General features: G+C 41.8%; 1 protein-coding gene across 1 annotated transcript in view; it reads right to left on the bottom strand.

The window, feature by feature from the left end:
* PRKCH (protein kinase C eta) overlaps positions 1-16795 on the bottom strand; it is a 247447-nt gene that overhangs the window by 20529 nt on the left and 210123 nt on the right. The window contains exons 11-12 of the mRNA XM_037832583.1: positions 2193-2331; positions 835-1023 (exon numbers count right to left, since the gene is read on the bottom strand). Coding sequence (XP_037688511.1) covers positions 835-1023; positions 2193-2331 — 328 coding nt within the window. The remainder of the gene's footprint in view (positions 1-834; positions 1024-2192; positions 2332-16795) is intronic.

The raw sequence follows: 16795 nt of genomic DNA on the forward strand, positions 1-16795 counted from the left end.
CACATCTTTCTAAAAGGTAGCTAATATTTCTTAACTTTAGATGTTTGCTTCAAATCACTGGAAAGGATATGACTTGAGGAAAATTCATTCTTATCACATAGGTACTACTTTAATGGGCTGTTCTGATGTTTCCCTACTTGAAGAACTCCTTTTATTCATCTTTACACCCCCATGCATATTGTAGGTGATAATGCATGATTTTTCTTAACAAATGTGGTTATAAACTGACCTCTAAATTCCCTGTGCTTTCTTACTGTCAACTTAAAGGCACCAATTCCATGTTTCTTCCTCACTTCAAAGTGAGGCTTCTAGCACAGTACCTTTGATACATGCAAAAAAGACTTTCTCAGTATTACACATTATTATGAATCCTGGGCCTGGCATCTGCCTTGCATGAGGCTAATGTGAGGCAAAGGGGAACTGCAGAGGTTGGAAAACCTCTTTTGTCCTCTCTCAGCACTAAGGGAAAGGCTCCTTCAACCTGCTCCTTGGACCTTGCTGATAGAGACGCAATCAATAAATAACAAACCGGGGGGTTACGTTCACTTGACCCAACCCTCTGCTGTGGCCTGACCATATGAAGACAAAACATCATTTCATCTAAACTAAAGCCACGAGTATTAGCAATACTTGATATGTGGCAAACCAGCTATCAACTGCTATGGCAGTTGGCCCAGAAATAACTATTGCATAAGAGAGGAAAACAGCTTGATGGAACTCTGGTTCTTTGATTCTTTAAATTGGAACACAAATTTCAGCTAGCACTGGTAGCTTGCTCTTGGGAGTGAGCTGGTTTGCAGTAGGTCAAAAGCTGGCTGGACAAGCCAAACTTACAGATTTTAGGATCCCTGTGGCATCTTCGTGGAGCCAAGTAGGGTAGACCACTTCATCATTCAGTATGGCCTCAAAAAGGTCATCTTCATTCTCTGCCTCAAAGGGCGCATGGCCACAGAGCATCTCATAGAGCAGCACACCCATGGCCCACCAATCCACCGCAGGCCCGTAGAGCATTTCCTGGAGGATCTGTGCAAAGGGGGCAATGTGTGCATCTGATTAGCAAACATACAAGCTCTGCTCTTAACGACCAGGGCAAATGATGGCTTAAGGGATACCAAAATAAAATAATGATGTCTCCTGTGCTGGTATATTTGTGTAATTCCATCTGTATGGAGTGGTCTATTTTCTCTGTGGTTAACACAGAAGCACGTTCTCATCAAGGCTCAATCAAATCTTTATAGCCTGTTTAGCCAAGGCCCATGCCAGGGCAAGGTAATGGCATGTGCAGGTCCAAAACAGAAACAGTTTCGGAAATACATCAATCTAGGAGGAAGAGGACACTGGTTTTACATATATGGGAAAAATTCAAGAGCTTTTCTTTAACTGTGTAAAACATGACTGGGATTAAATCATTGAGGGAGACTAACAGGAAAATAAATTAGTCATGAGCCAAGCACTCTTTGTCCTCATTCACAGTTAAAAAAAAAAACCCCACAAAAAACAGAAAACAAGCAAGCAAACAAAAAAACCAAAACACCCAAATTCTTATTTAGAGAAACCTAGGACATTTCAGCCATCAGTCACCTAAAAGAGCATCAGCTTTCCACCACTACCCACAAAGCTGCAGCACACAAAAGCAGCCTATGGCATTTTGTGCCAGTTTGGATATATTATGTCCCCCAAGAGCCATGTTCTTTAATGCAATCTTGTGAGGGCAGACATTAATCTTGTTATTGAGTGTCTCCATGGAGATGTAACTCAATCAACTGTGGGTGAGACCTTTGATTACATTATTTCCATTGAGCCCATTCAGGGTGGGTCTTAATTAAATCACTGGAGTCCTATACAAGAGCCCACAGACATAAGGAGCTCAGAGCAGCTGAGAAAGTCATTTGAAACACAACCCGGGAGCAAAGGACCAGCAGATGCCAGCCATGTGCTTTCCCAGCTGACAGAGGTGTTCTGGATGCCATTGGCTATCCTTCAGTGAAGGTATCCTCTTGTTGATGCCTTAGTTTGGACACTTTTTTTTATGCTCAGAACTGTAAACCTGGAACCTAATAAATCCCCTTTATAAAAGCCGATCCATTTCTGGTATTTTGCCTAATGGCAGTATTAGCAAACCGGAACATATTTCCAGTCAAGGTTACCAGAGAACTCAGATTTCAAAAGCTGCACCGAGCAGTTGCACTCACCTCTGGAGCAATATAGTCAGGTGTGCCACAAAATGTGGCTGTGGTGACGCCGTTACAGATCCCTTCCTTGCACATTCCGAAGTCTGCCAGTTTACAGTGGCCCTCATGGTCCAACAACACATTGTCAAGTTTCAGATCTCTGAAAGAAGCAGATGGCAGCAAGTGATGGACTGTCCATGTGGAGGACTTGTCCCACGGGATGGGTGATCATTGTGGCCTGGTGTGGCTGACTGAGTTTTCCTTCCAAAGGAAGTTCTTTGGGCTATAAAATTCTCATGGCTTTACAACCCAGGCTTTCCAGGCTCCAGACTATCTGGGTAAAAAGTTTGATTAAGTTTCAGAATTTGCCTCCTATTCCCAACATGATGGGTACATACGAATGAGCTAAATACAAACAAAAAAAGTAGGCTGCCCCTTAGAAACTGAGGGCAGAATGTGGCTTTTCCAGGATTCTCACTTACCTTGTACTCAAAAGAAATCACTCACCCCATCCCCCACCTTCTACTCTGGCATCCGCCTCTGCCCATTGAATTTACTTGATGAGTATTCACTGAGCAAGTGACCACTGTATGCTGTATGTCAGGGGCTGTGATAGGCATCAGGAGTAAAAAGATGATCTTTATCCCCAAAGGACTCACAATGTATCAGGGAGATGGATATTTGTTAAGACCATAAGCTTCATGAGGGCAGAGATCAGGATGATTTGGTTCACTATTTTCTCTAGCATAGTAACTCAATAAATACTTGCTAAATAAACATATATGCATATATGAATGCATGCACATATATAATTATATGTAACTATATATATAACTATATATAACTATCTGCCTATCTATGTATCTATCTTGTATAATATCTATCTATCTATCTATCTATCTATCTATCTATCTATCTTGTATAATAGCAGTGGCATGATGGAAGTATGAACCAAGCACTGTAAGAGAAACACAACAGAGAACAATTAATGCTTCCAGTGGCAAGAGAGAAGAACAGTTTTTCAGTTGAAGTAGAAATTGAGCCAGTCTTTAAGGATAAGTCAGAGTCTTCTAGCCAGAGAAGGGGTGTGTGAGGTTGCAGTGGGCAGAGGGCTGGAGCAGGTGCACGAAGGCTGGCACAGAGGTGCGGATGGGCAGCGTGGGTTTAGGAAACCCCATGTGGTATAGTGGGGCTGGAGAGCAGGGCTTCCCCTGGGAATACTGGGGCCATCAAAGGTTCCGGGGCTAGAAAGGAAAGTTAGGTCTGAACTGTGAAAAGCCCTGAATGCCCTGCAAAGAATTTTGACATTTAGAACATTTAGATAATAGGCAAAGGGGATACACTGAATCTTTCTAATTAAGGGATTAACAGGTTCCCAGCTGAACAGAAAAGATTAGCTGGGGTTGGTTGAAATATAGTCTATGGACAAGATGCTAAGACCTAAACTAGGATAGTGACAAATGAAATGGAAAGAAAGGAGTCAGTCAGCAGAGCTTTGGTGGAAGCAAAATTAGTGTGATGCTTAATTTTATGTGTCAACTTGGCTAGGTTATGGTGCTAGCTGTTTGGTCAAACAGTGGCCTAGATGTTTTTGTGAAGGTATTTTGTAGATGTGATTAATAGCTATTATCAGCTGACTTCAAACAAAGGCAATTACTCTTGATAATGTGGGTGGGTCTCACTCAACCAATTGAAGGCTTTAAAAGGAAGAACTGTGGTTTCCAGAAAAATAAGAAATTCTTCCTCAAGACTATAGTATCTACATCTCTTTTCCAGCCTGCTAGACTTAAGATTTCAATATTAATTTTTACTGGAGTTTCCAGTCTGCCAGCTTTCCCTACAATTTCAGACTCAAGAGTGAAAGGAATGAAGTCCTGGTAAATGTGACAACAGGGGTGAACCTTGAAGACATCGTGTTGCGTGAAGTAAGTCAGACACAAAACCACAGTATTGAATGATTTCACTGATTTGAAACAATTAGAATAAGCAAGCTCATAGAGTCAGAATCTAGAATATAGGTTAACAGGGAACGGGGTAGGGATAGGAAATGGGAAGTTAAGGCTTAAAATATACGGGGTTCCTGCTTGGAATGATGGGAATGTTTTCGTAATGGATGGTAGTGATGGCAGCACAACATTGTGAACACAATTAACAGCACTGAAATATATATCTGAATATGATTAAAAGGAGAAATATTAAACTGTATATATGGTAACAGAATAAAAATTACAATAAAAAATCCATGGAACTACACTACATAAATAGTGAACCCTAAGTTAAACCATGGACTTTAATTAATAGTACAATTATAAAAATGTGCTATCAGTTGTAAGAAATGTTTCACAACAATACAAGGTGTGGTGGTGGAGGAGTGTTTGGGAATCCTTTATTTTATGCATGATTGTTCTGTAAACCCAAACTTCTCTAACAAAAGGAAAAAAGAAAAAAAAAAAAAAAAAGGCTGCAATATCATTCTTTACTGGAATTTCTGGCCTGCTGGGCTGCCTACAGTCATGTGAATCAATTCCTTGAAATAAATCTCTTTACAGACACACACACACACCCCTATATAATATACATAATATACACACAGACCTACTTCATATATATATATAACATATATCCTGTTGGTTCTGTTTCTGTGGCGAGCCCTGACTAATGCAATCTGTAATAAGGCTTATGACCTGGGGTTCTGTCTTGGACTCCATGGGTCACTGGGGATGTTAATAACCAGGAAAAGGGAAACTGGGAGTAGAAGCAGAATGTGTTCGGATTTGGGTTCACCCCAGGTATACAGAAGCCTCAGGAGGCCTAGAAGATTCAGGTGAGCCCAGGACATAGCATTTTCCACCTCTCTCCCAACCCCAAATAGCAGGATCTAGTTGAGGAAAATGAGCTTGCAGCAGCAGAACTGTTTGATAAGAAGCCCTGGCAGCCTCAGGGCAGGCAGGAACGCAGTCAGATACTGACAAAATTGTCTGCAAATAAAAGGCAATGCTTTCCTAAGACGCCACCCTCCCCAAGGCTGGCTTCTAGCCCTTGGCTCTCCCATCACCATGCCTATCACCACATTGTAACAGAGGAAGGCCTGTCACTGTGGGAGCCTGGGCATGGGTCCTGCAGATAGATACAATCACCAGCCTCCCAGCCATGGCCTTGAGATGGGAGAAGCAGCCTTGTCTATTGGGTGCTACATTTCTGCTTTGCTTTTTAAAGGAATTACATGCTCAGAGGCAAACCACAGGGGCTTATCAGTGAGGAGCAAGCTGCACATCAAGCAGGGGGTGTCAGACAGCTGCCCTGGCCTGAGATTCGCAGTTAAGGGGCCAGCATGTGAAGCTGCCCTGTACTTGGGTCTCCTGGGGCTACTGAACTGGAGAGTGGCTGTCCCCCTTCATGGTGATGTCTTCACAGCCACTGGAGCTGACTGCTGTGCTGGAGCTTTGGCTTCACACTGGGGTGTGCCCGGCTCTCCTGGCTCTGCTGTCCTACAGTCCCAATCTGGGAATAAAAGGTCCATTGGCCTCCTTGGCCAAAGGGAAAGGCTGGTCTCTGTCCAGCCCAGGATCACGTTGCAGCTGGAGGAGGAAGGTGATGACAGGCCTAGCATGACCGGCTTCAACGTTGTGCCCTGCAAGTTGATACAGCTTGGCTGCACCAGTCTTACAAACAGTGATCACTGGGACATTCCCAGGAATGAGACTGTGGGCCTGTTTCCCAGGAATCCTGATAAGTTCGGTTACTTTTCTTGGTACAGATCACTGGGAACACAGAAAAGACCTTCTCTTTGTGCTTATGGAGCAGGGAGAGGCAGGTGTAGCAAAGGTGTACACCTGCACCTGCTTCATCAAAGCAGATCACCTCTGCCTCTGAACCAAACCCAGCCTCCACCCCTAAATCAGCATCACGCCCCCTGCTACAGCCAGAATCCTTTTACTTCCCTCAGAAGGGACAGTTGTACAGTTGTCAGTGGGCTGTGATGTGGAAATGGTTTCTTTTCCTCTGTCCTCATCACTCACATGTAACACGAGCAAAACCTATTTAGCCTATGTGAAGGCAGAACTGCGAGAGCACGGGAGGGGAGGGGAGAGGGTGAGGCGGTTGTGGACGTGCAGTGATGGAGGCCACTTTCCTGGGCTCTAGCTCTCTCAGTTCTTCCAGGAGTGGTTACAACCTTGGGATGGCCTATCAGTGCCTGGTCGTCTGGGACTGATGGCAAACACTAGTCAGGCGGCTGGCAGAGGCTAGACATTACAGTCCATGGTCCCAGAAGAGAGCCAAAGTCCTGGGGAACTGAGCCTGTGAGCCTGGCTTTATCAACATCATGTTCTAAGCCAGTGGTCCAGGCCCATGTGGACCTGAGCCCAGAGCAATCTGACTTTCTCACATTCTCAAGCAAGGTTACTGAGTTTCTGAATTCTTCTGAAACTGTTAATGCCTGCTAAGGTCTGGGAAAAGATGGTCTCAGGTAACAGAAACAAGTGCTAATAAAAACCCACAGTGGTCTTAAAAAGCTGACCTGTGATTGCTCAAGAAAGCTTGTGAAAAATCCCAGGTAAGAGATTTGATCATTTATTACTCAGCTATTACCCATGACACACAGGTAGCAGGAATTGTTCAGGGAGAGAAAAATGCTTTGCAATCAGTTTTGCAAGTCACCCATCAGCATCCTCTCTGCACAAAGAAGTCTTGGCACACAGCCTCATTGCTCAGCAGACAGAACTGAGCAGCATCAGGGATGGGCTTCATTCTGAGGATGGAGAGGCAGGTTATACACCTTAAACCTGATTTTTCAGTCTAATTTTAGGCGTTCTGAGAACGGTACGAGCCCTAGGGGAATGCCACTGCTGGTTTCACAACAGTTGCTATCTCATAGGACAAAACTCTCAAATTGGAAATCCAAGGAGGGTTCTATTAACAACAAAACATAATTCCCGGCTGTCAGTTCTGCCCTCAGCTCAAATATCTCACAACTCCACTGTGAAGACTTTCCTGATTTCCCCAGACAGACATAGCCACTGTCAACTCTGCTCCCCTGAGCACCCAGTTCAACTCTCAGCACATCCTGCACCGTATTCCAGAACGCATCTGCCCGTGCATCTGTCTTTTCCCTTTAGAAGGGTCTGGCCATACTCCTCTCCAGCTCCAGCATGGTACTGGCAGAGGCTTTGACCAAAGAGATGAATAGAAGCATTCCAGAAGGACAGCAGTGGAGCTGCCCTGGACAGCTCAGAGCTTGTCTTATTTTTAGGGGCAGAAAGGAAGTTCCATAAACCTCGCTGGGATGCTTGTTCCAAAGCAATTAAACTTATTAAGTCACGGTGTTTTACCCCCTAGAGAGATCCCAGAAGGAAAAGAAGAACCCTGACATGTAAGTTCTAATTCTTCTCTTCAATGAGGCAGGAGAAGCAATTATAAAGCAAAGAGGCCTTAAGCAGCACACTTTCGCCTGTGCTGACTTGCACCCAAATGGAAGGGTAGGACATTGAGAGGGGCGATAACAAAACCAAACCAAAAAGACACCCTACGACTCCTGGGCTTCATTTGAAATATGCAGAGGTCAGTTTTTGGCTTTGGAGTTCTTGGCCTCCTATGCCAACATGTCCCTCAGCAGGCAAAGTTTACAAGGCTACACACTGAAGATTACAAGTTCATACAGGGGAGAGGCTCAGATCACAGAATGCCAAATACCCGATCTCCGGCTCACCATTCATTAGCTCATTGAGCACTGGTATTTAATAGCCATACCTTTTGTCTTGCAAGCATAGAGGGCAGAAGGAGTTGGTTTCCAGTCTCTGATTGTCTGAAAGGTACATTGTTCTTGCTAGGCACTCAGGGTTGCTTAAAATGCCCACAGTAGTTTAAGAGAAGATTCCCAAGTGGTTAAAGACAAAGGAGATTCAGAAATTGAATTTATTTTGTTTCTGCTATGAGCTATTCTGAGAGTAATAAAAAAGAATGACACGAGTCTTGCTGCTTAGATCACTGGAATCAGTTACTCCGCCAAAAGAAATAAAGAAAAGTGAGTTGCAAGCTGACTCTTTGACCAAGAATGAACATAGGAATCTATTCACATCAACAACTATTTTTAGTGTATTTTTAAAAACTTTTTATCATGGAAAATTTCAAACATTTGCAAAAATATAGATAATAATGTGGAGAATAACACAACAACCCCCTGTATCCATGGTACAGCATCAGCAACTATCTGAGCACAGCTAGTCTCGTTTCATCCAACATAGTTTTCCTGACCCATCTTTTCCAGGTTAGTCTGAAGCAAATCCAAGATATCAAACCATCTCATCTATAAATATTTTAATACCTGTATCTAAAAGACAAAGACTTTAAAATAAAACATAATTTTGATGCCAGCATCATAGTAAACAGTTTTTAAATAATAATTCCATAATATCATAAAATATGCAGTCAGCATACTATTGTCAGTATATACTATTTCTTGTCTGCTTGCTTGTATGTTTTGTGTCTGTGTATATGTGTGTGTGTAGAGAACCTGAAAAAAGCTTTTAGGGATAATAAGAATAACAACAGTGGCATTGGTAGCTAACATATAGAGAATGTTTATATTAGGTTTTATTCATATTATCTCATTTTTATTCTCCAAACAACTCTATGAAATAGGTACTAGCTCAAGATCATATAGGTAGCCAATGGTAAAATCAGGATTAGAACTCAGTTCTGTTCACTTCCAAGGCCTGGGCTTGTGTCCCACAACATATCTATGGTGCTGGTGACAAGTCCTCCTGGTAGGTGTTTCCTGAGAGGACTTCACCAAGGGAAACAACATCCATGTAAAGGAATCAACACATAATTCTAGATAGCACTATGACAAAAGGACATCATCTCGTGTATGTCACCGTGAAATGCACAGTCAAAATCCCGTAAAAGAAAACCTTTTTATCCCCCCTTGGCTTAAGCAGATTTTACACAATCTTGCAGGTCCAGGGGTAGGGGAGTAGATAGCAAATCTTTCTTCGGTGGTAAAAGATGCAGAAGATAATCTGTCCTCTGCAGAGTTTTTCAAAATTCTTTCAAGGAGGAGAGGCTGGCACGCAGGCAAGTGTTAACGGTTGGCATTGGCCAAGAGAATGAATTTGGATCATGATCTTAATTTCAAAACAAAACCATTAAGTCCAGCCTTGTGCTCTTAGTATCTGGGTTTATATAATCTTGAAATTTTTTCAAAGCAAGACTCATTGAGGTAAATTAGTAAAAGAATTTTGAAATAATAAAAGCCTAAGATTTGGTCGTATCATGAGTCAGATAGTGGTGCCATTCATATACTACCTAACAGAATGTATTTAACCATTCACCAACCCAACAAATCTCTCAGTTTCGTCCTCGAGCCAGGCAAGGAGCAAGGAGTTAGGGATGCAATAGTAAGCAAAGGGAGCAGCACCATCCCTACCCTTGTGAAGCTTGAAGTCTGATGGGAGATGCAGACAATCAGATAACCACACAAATAAATTTACAATTACAAACTCTTATAAGTGCAATGAAGAAAAAAAAATATGGGAATATATAAGGGGAGGATCTGACTTAGCACTAGGGGAAGGCTTCCCAAGAAAGTGACTTATGAGTTGAGCTATGAAGATTATTAACCAAGTGAAGAAGCCGGAAGAAGGGGAAGTGTGGATGAGGGAGTGCATTCTAGGCAGACGAACAGAGGTGAGGGGAGCAAGACACAGTTAAGAAACGAAGATTAGTGTGGCCAGAGTCCTACAGTCTGGGGCAGGGGAGGCAGGAAGGAGGCAAGAGACAGCAGGAGCTAGAAGAGGTAGGATCCTGTAGGCCACGGCAGTGAGGATGGCAGTCTATCTAGCCCAAGACCAAAGAGGAATCATCGAAAAGGCTTACACAGGAGAGAGATGGCATTAGATCTGTGATTTTACAACAAGGCTCCAGCTACAACATGGAGGACAGACTGGAGGCTCAAGAGTGGACATGAGAAGACCCTTTGGAAAGCTACTGGCGTACATGATGGTGGCCTGGACTAGGGGGGAGCAGTAAAGGTAGAGACAAGTGGAGAACGATTAGGGGGAAACTAATGGGAGTTAGTAATGGAGGGATGTGGAGGGTAAAAGAGAAGGAAGTGTCACCATGTTCTGGCTTACAGAATTTATTTTTGACATACTGAGTTTGAGTTATTTTTTCAGACATCCAGGTGGAGATGTTTAAAAGGCAGCTGAATATGCATGGCGAGAACTGAGAGGAAAGGGCTGGGCCGGAAATATAAATTTGAGTCATTAGCTGGGTGTGGCTGAGTTCACCTGGGGAGAGGGAATCAAGTGAGAAGGAGACGGTCTGGGACTGAGCCTTAGGAAGAGTATCCCAAGGGTAAATCCCCGGTCTTTCTCACACTGAGACCACAAACACCGGAGACAGGCCCAAACAATTATGCCCCGTATGGGACCAGAAGAGCTGAGAGCCCAGGGAAGCAGGGCACAACTCTTCTGCCTCCATGTTGGCCACCTCGAGTCTTGTTGAGATTTAAAAGGATTAGAAAATGTCCTTCATGTACCTTTAACATTCCTGTGGATGTGAAAATTTGAAATCCACCCAATGAATTCTTTCTTGGTTAAATTCTCAATCTTGGCTACATGATGTGACCCTCTTGTGAGCATAAATTTAAGTATTTATTTTACAAAGATGTTTGTTGCTGCGTCACTTATAATAGCAAAATTTGGAAACAAGCTAAATGATGTAATAATGGGAGCATATCAAAGGTATATTCATGACAGAATTTTATGAAAGCTGCTAAAATTGCATGGAGAACTAAAAATGTAGAGAAATTTTTATGACATTATTTTATGTCTTTTGAAAATTATTTTTCATTATGAAGACATTTTTAATTATATAAAATTCAATCATTCCTGAAAAAAATGGAGAAAACAATATAGTCTCCCTTATCTCTTCTTCTTAATAATATACTAACATAATATTATGAGGTAACTTGATTTTCTCAGTTAACAAATGCTGTGGACATATTTCTATATCTTAAGGATCTGCCTCATTTTCTGTAATGGTTACATATAAATCCATTATAAAGATGGACATAATTTCATTAGTCCCCTCTCTGTGAAACTTTAGGTTGTTTCCAATTGCTTGCAACTTCAAACAATGTAGTGAACATTCTTTGCACACTTATGGAAGTGTTAATTTAGGCTATATTTCTAGAAGTGGAAATTCTGCATCAAATGGTTTAAACATTTAAAATTTCATTGGAGGTTGACAGGCTGCCCTCCAAAAAGGTGGCATTAATTTTATATTCCTCCCCAAAAGTATTTGGGAATGCCCGTTTCTTGGCCTCCTTATTCAAGCTGGATGCAATCATCCTTATAACCTTTGTGAATCTGTTAGGAAAAAAATATCTCATTGCTGTTTTAACTTCATTTCTTGACTATTAATGAAGTTGAGCTCTCTTTCTCTATATTTATGGTTAATGGCCATTTTAGTTCTTCTGACTGTTGCCTGTTCATATTTTACCCATTTTAAAAATTGAGCTGTTGATTTTTTAAATTGTTTTTTAGAAGCTCATTACAGATTGTGGATAATCATAATTTACTATATGTCAGTTGCAAATATTATTGCTTGGTTTATTTTTAAACTTTGTTTATGGTAACTTTCATACTGTTATATGATCAAATCTATCATTCTTTCCTTATAGCTTCTGGGTTCCATGACTTATTTATAGGCTGTTACAATTCGAAGTGAAAAAGCAGAACACAAAACTGTATTTTCAGTATTCTCTTAATTATGTTACAATTGTGGGGGAGAAGAAGAGACAAAGGAGCAAAAAGGAGAGAAGAGAAAAACTAAAAGAGAAAGATTAAAACTCTATTTTCTGGGTAATATGGTTATGAATGATTTTTCTTTCCTTCTTTTTTTGTATTTTCTAAATTGCTTGTAGGAATCACGCATAACTTTGATAACCAGGGGGAAAAAATGACTAAAAAATATCTACAAATTTTGGCTTTAATTCTTTTCTTTAGTTTCTCTACTTTTTAAGGACTTAATTCCCAAAGAAGGGGAAATGCCCTACTGGTAGCCATGAAAAGGACTTCTTTTGGAACCCTGGCTGCAAAGGCACGTTGAAAAAAAATCATCTTACTAGCTTAAAGATCTTGCACAATGTGGGCTCAGAATTCTGAACCTGTTGCCACAAGCTCCTTTTTCATCACTGAAATTACCTAAGGTGTCTACTACATACATGATTGTTATGGGTGGCATTTATATTTTCAATAGTCCCATGATATGCCCTGTAGACTTAACCAAATTAAGTAAGAAAATGAGGCCTCTGTCAAAAGAAGCAACATCCCTAATGATTAGAAGAGGTCGCCATGTCATCTCTAGTCATGAAATGATACCTGGCGTTTGCATGAGTGATCTACAGGAAATCTATGGAACAAGGATGTGAAACATGAGCATTCATTATTATGAGGTTGAATGGAAAATCCTTCATTTTCTAATGAGAGGAGAAGAAAAGTTAATAAAACAATTTGCAACCCAGAAAGTGTGACCAAGGCTTCTCTGAGGCTCTTTTTCTCCCACCCCTTCATACTTCCTCTCAACAGTTTCTTAGGCCAAGAAATGATCACAAAATTGACTTCTGTGCAAGACTGGCTATTAAAACAAGGCCAAGAATTCACAAATGAACCCCCACAGACCAGGTGTTGGTCTCCATTCAGTTGTAGGTGTTTGATACCCTTGATATGCAGGCAGTGTGTCTCCGTCTTTACCACTGTGCATACATGGGGCAAAGTTAATTTGAACGAAGGGATCCAGAGGTTTCCCCTCACCTAGTCTCATGGTAGGAAAAAAATGTACACAGAAAACATTCACTGACTCTCTGGACAAATGCAAGAGGAAATGAGTTTGATTAATGTCCATGGTGTACAGGATCCTACACTTCCTTAGGACCATCAAATAAATGAGCCATCAAGCTGGCAGTTCAGCCTTGTAATTTTTTTTTTTCCAGTCCATGCCCCCTGCTCCCAGGTGCGCTGAAATTCCCTGGTTGAAGCAGCACAAATTTATTTAGTAGCTCCTTACAGTATTTCTATTTCAGAGCTGCCAAGCAAACCTCTCTCATTGACTCTCCTTGCAAACATGCTTCTTGCATGATACCTACAGATGCACTCAGTGAAGAAAAACAGTGAGGCAGGCTGGAGGGCTTCTGACAAAGACAGCAGAAGACGATAAACCCTCCATTGGCCAGTGGCCTCCTGAACATTGGGCCCAGCTCTGACAACACAGAGAGGATGCTAAGGTCAATGGTACAGCTGGATTTGCCAGTCTAGGGCAGAATAAAGTGGTCACAAGTCCTCAGGCTCCCCAAGTGCACCTGACCCACGGAAAGTCACCTGCTGGGGTGGCTTTGCTCCCTGGCCATGAGAATCCAATAAGGAAATGGAGGTTTTCTTCTAGTGGGCCAGTTGTTCAAGGGCAAGAGCATATATGGGATCAGAGAGCCATGGCAGATTCTGAGATCCTACAAGCTAGGGACATGATAGGTGTGCGGGGCCTCCTTACTGGCTGGTTGCTTGCAGGGCATGTGCAGGAAAGTGAAGGATAAGGAGGAATCAGAACTTAGTTCCTCTTGATCAAGGAGATCCTAATCACAACCAGGGGCAGCTGAGAAGTGGAGTGTGGATGGGCAGGGGGAGATGGATCTTTCTAGATTTATGTTGGAAATGTGGTACCAATACCAATAAAGAGGTTCACAGAGTGATACTCAAACATTACAGGACATACAGCACCAGGTAAACAGTAGACCATTATTGTGGTTTTTATTGTCATTCTTATGTGGAGATCTGCTGAGGCTCTTGTCCTCAGAAAGATGAGCCAGTCAACTGAGCTGCCAATACAAATACACAGACCAACATGGGAATGGATCCTGAGACATTTTAGCCTGTCTGCCTGTGACTGATTCCCTCTAATGGAAACACAGGGCTATTCTGACTAGAGGGACATGGACCCTGCAAGCACTAAGGCAGGTTCTCTGAAGAGAGAGGAAATTGTAAGGCCCTTGCTTTTCCAGCATTAGAACTTCTCTTCGACTTGGGAAACCCAAGCAGCACAAGTTGTTACAATCATTTGATTTCCAAGCATGAGGCCTTGTGTGATGTGTGAAAGGGGACGTGACTACTGTCAGAAAGGGGACGAATGCTTTACAACAGGAAGAAGAGTTTAGAGGACCCACCTTGGGAAGGGATGTTTAGGCTGTTTTTGGCAACTAGCTAAGCACAAACCTTTGCCAGCATTAGTAATGCCTTACGTAACATCGGAGGGGAGACAGCATTTTGACTTGAACGAGAATTTTTGGTCACCAAAGTTGCCTGCTGTGTCCATCAGAGATTAAACCTGAGCCATCTAAACAGAGGTCTTTGAAAAACCCAAGAGGACACTTGTAGTTCAGAACTACTCTCGGGTCCGTGGAATTAGATATGTACCTCACATTTTATGGTCGGTCTGGCTCTGTTCTCCTATTGTTTTGCATAGAAACCTTTGCTTCTCTTAGTCAGATTACAAACTCCAAGGTCTTCTCCAGAGTATACATCACAGGCCAGACACATGGTAACAACACATACCTCAGTCCCTTTTCAGGGAACTTTTTGATTTCCTACTACTGCTGGGTACATATCACAGCAAAATGCGCAAAAGGCATGAAATTTTCCCCTAAGAAATTCCCTTTGAGAGAACTCACCAGTACTTCCTGAGCAACCACTCTGTCCCCAAAACTTTGCTTTGCAAAGACAGTCATTTAGTTGTTCATTCTTTAAATATTTGAGTATTTATTATGTGAAGACACTGTCCAAGAATGTGGACAGTTTTATGTGGTAGTTTTATTCTTAAAAGCAATCTATTAAATGTATGAATGTGAGTCATTATAACTGCCTAAGATCTTAAAAATAAACAACTCACAAGCCAGGGGAAAGTTATTTTTCAGCCTGTCTTATTTTTAGTCTAAAAAGTATCAGCAAGCCTGTAAGCAAAAGCAGCAGATGAAAAGATTGTTTGAAAGCATTAACATTTTTCTTGCTGTAATGCTGGACAAATCTTGTCCCAATAAATAATGGCTATTTCAGTGTTGTCAGTTTCACCAGCAACTCAGTTTCTGTTAAAAGCTTAAGTTCACAAGGTGATAGACGTTAATTTAAATAGATGAGTGGGTTGCTAACTCTGGATTTCCGTCTCTAAGTAAACTGTACAGCAATGTCATTTGTCCAGATGCACATTACAGAAGCAATCAAAGACTTTTTGCAAATATATAAGGTTTAATAATAATTGGGTACATGTTACATTTCCCAGGGGACTGTAGTCCATGGTGATGACTGTAGTCCATGGTGATGACTGTAGTTGGTAACAAATCGAGCATGCCAATCTTGGAGACAGAGCAAATCTAGACACATGGCCAAAAGTGGACTCCCGTGTGCCCAGACACACAGAGGTCAAGGGCGAATTCTCAACTTTGTTCTTAGAGAGCAAGATAGCTCCTGTTTGCTTCCATCAAGCTGAGTCCTTCCCTCACCCCTGTATAACCTTGAGGAGGCCACTCTACCAACTTTTCTATGTCTGTGTGATACCAAGAGGTAGTATAGTGTGAGGTGAAGGGCACAGACTCTGGAGCAAGATTGCCTGGGTTTGAGTCTGGGCCCTGTTATTTACTAGCTGTGTGATCATGAGCAAGATACTTAACCACTCTGCACTTATTTCCTCAAAGGAATTATGAGTTATCATATGTGAATTGCTTTGAACAGTACCTGGAACACATTAAGTGCTATAGAATCCTTAGCTATTATTTCCTCATCAGTAAAAGAACAGATAACATCTGCATAGCCTATTGCTTAAGATTTTAAAAGGTATCAAAATCAATAAAGGTTATAAAAGAACTTTGTAAATTCTAGATACCTACTGTAAGCTTTTGGTTATAGGCAGGTAGGTCTATTATATTATTAGGTGACACATCTGGCTTATAAACTGTTCTCTGGGTAATAGAGAAAGGAGCCAAAGCACATTGCTCAATCAATGCTAAGCCTGACCTCACACCTTAGGCAGTGACCAAAATGTCTCAAGAATTAGTTAGACTCCATCAGCCATTTTTGCTGAGATCAAATTCTGAAGCGCTAGATACAGGAATTAAGATCTCCTTTCAGGATCAGCAGCCCTAATGAGTTCAATGAGAATAGGTCAGCCGAAATTGAGGCCCATCCAATCCCATCCTGGACTGGCAAACACCGCACAATTCATTTACCACAAGCCCAATGTTCTTTGAGGCAGAAAAAGCTGAAGGCAAATGGGGAAAGTCACTGAAACCTGCTGCAAACCACAACATCTGCAGTGGCTGGAGAAGTTTCTTTCCATCTTCTAGAGAACTGAAATCCTTAAGAAAAAAACCCCAAATTCCCAGGAAGTGAAATGGCATGTTTACCTCACAATGCAATCATATAAACCTCAAACGGTGCAGCCAGGCTTCATTTTCTAACCTCTCCCTGCCTGATTATTTGAGTTGTAAACTCAACAGTGGATTCAGGTTTCATACATCTAGTGGTGTGATAAAACCTAGATCTTGCAAGGCCACCTTCAGGAGATGTTTCCAGTTTTTC

The sequence above is a fragment of the Choloepus didactylus genome, chromosome 4 (assembly GCF_015220235.1).
Source record: "Choloepus didactylus isolate mChoDid1 chromosome 4, mChoDid1.pri, whole genome shotgun sequence".
Classification (NCBI taxonomy): domain Eukaryota; kingdom Metazoa; phylum Chordata; class Mammalia; order Pilosa; family Megalonychidae; genus Choloepus; species Choloepus didactylus.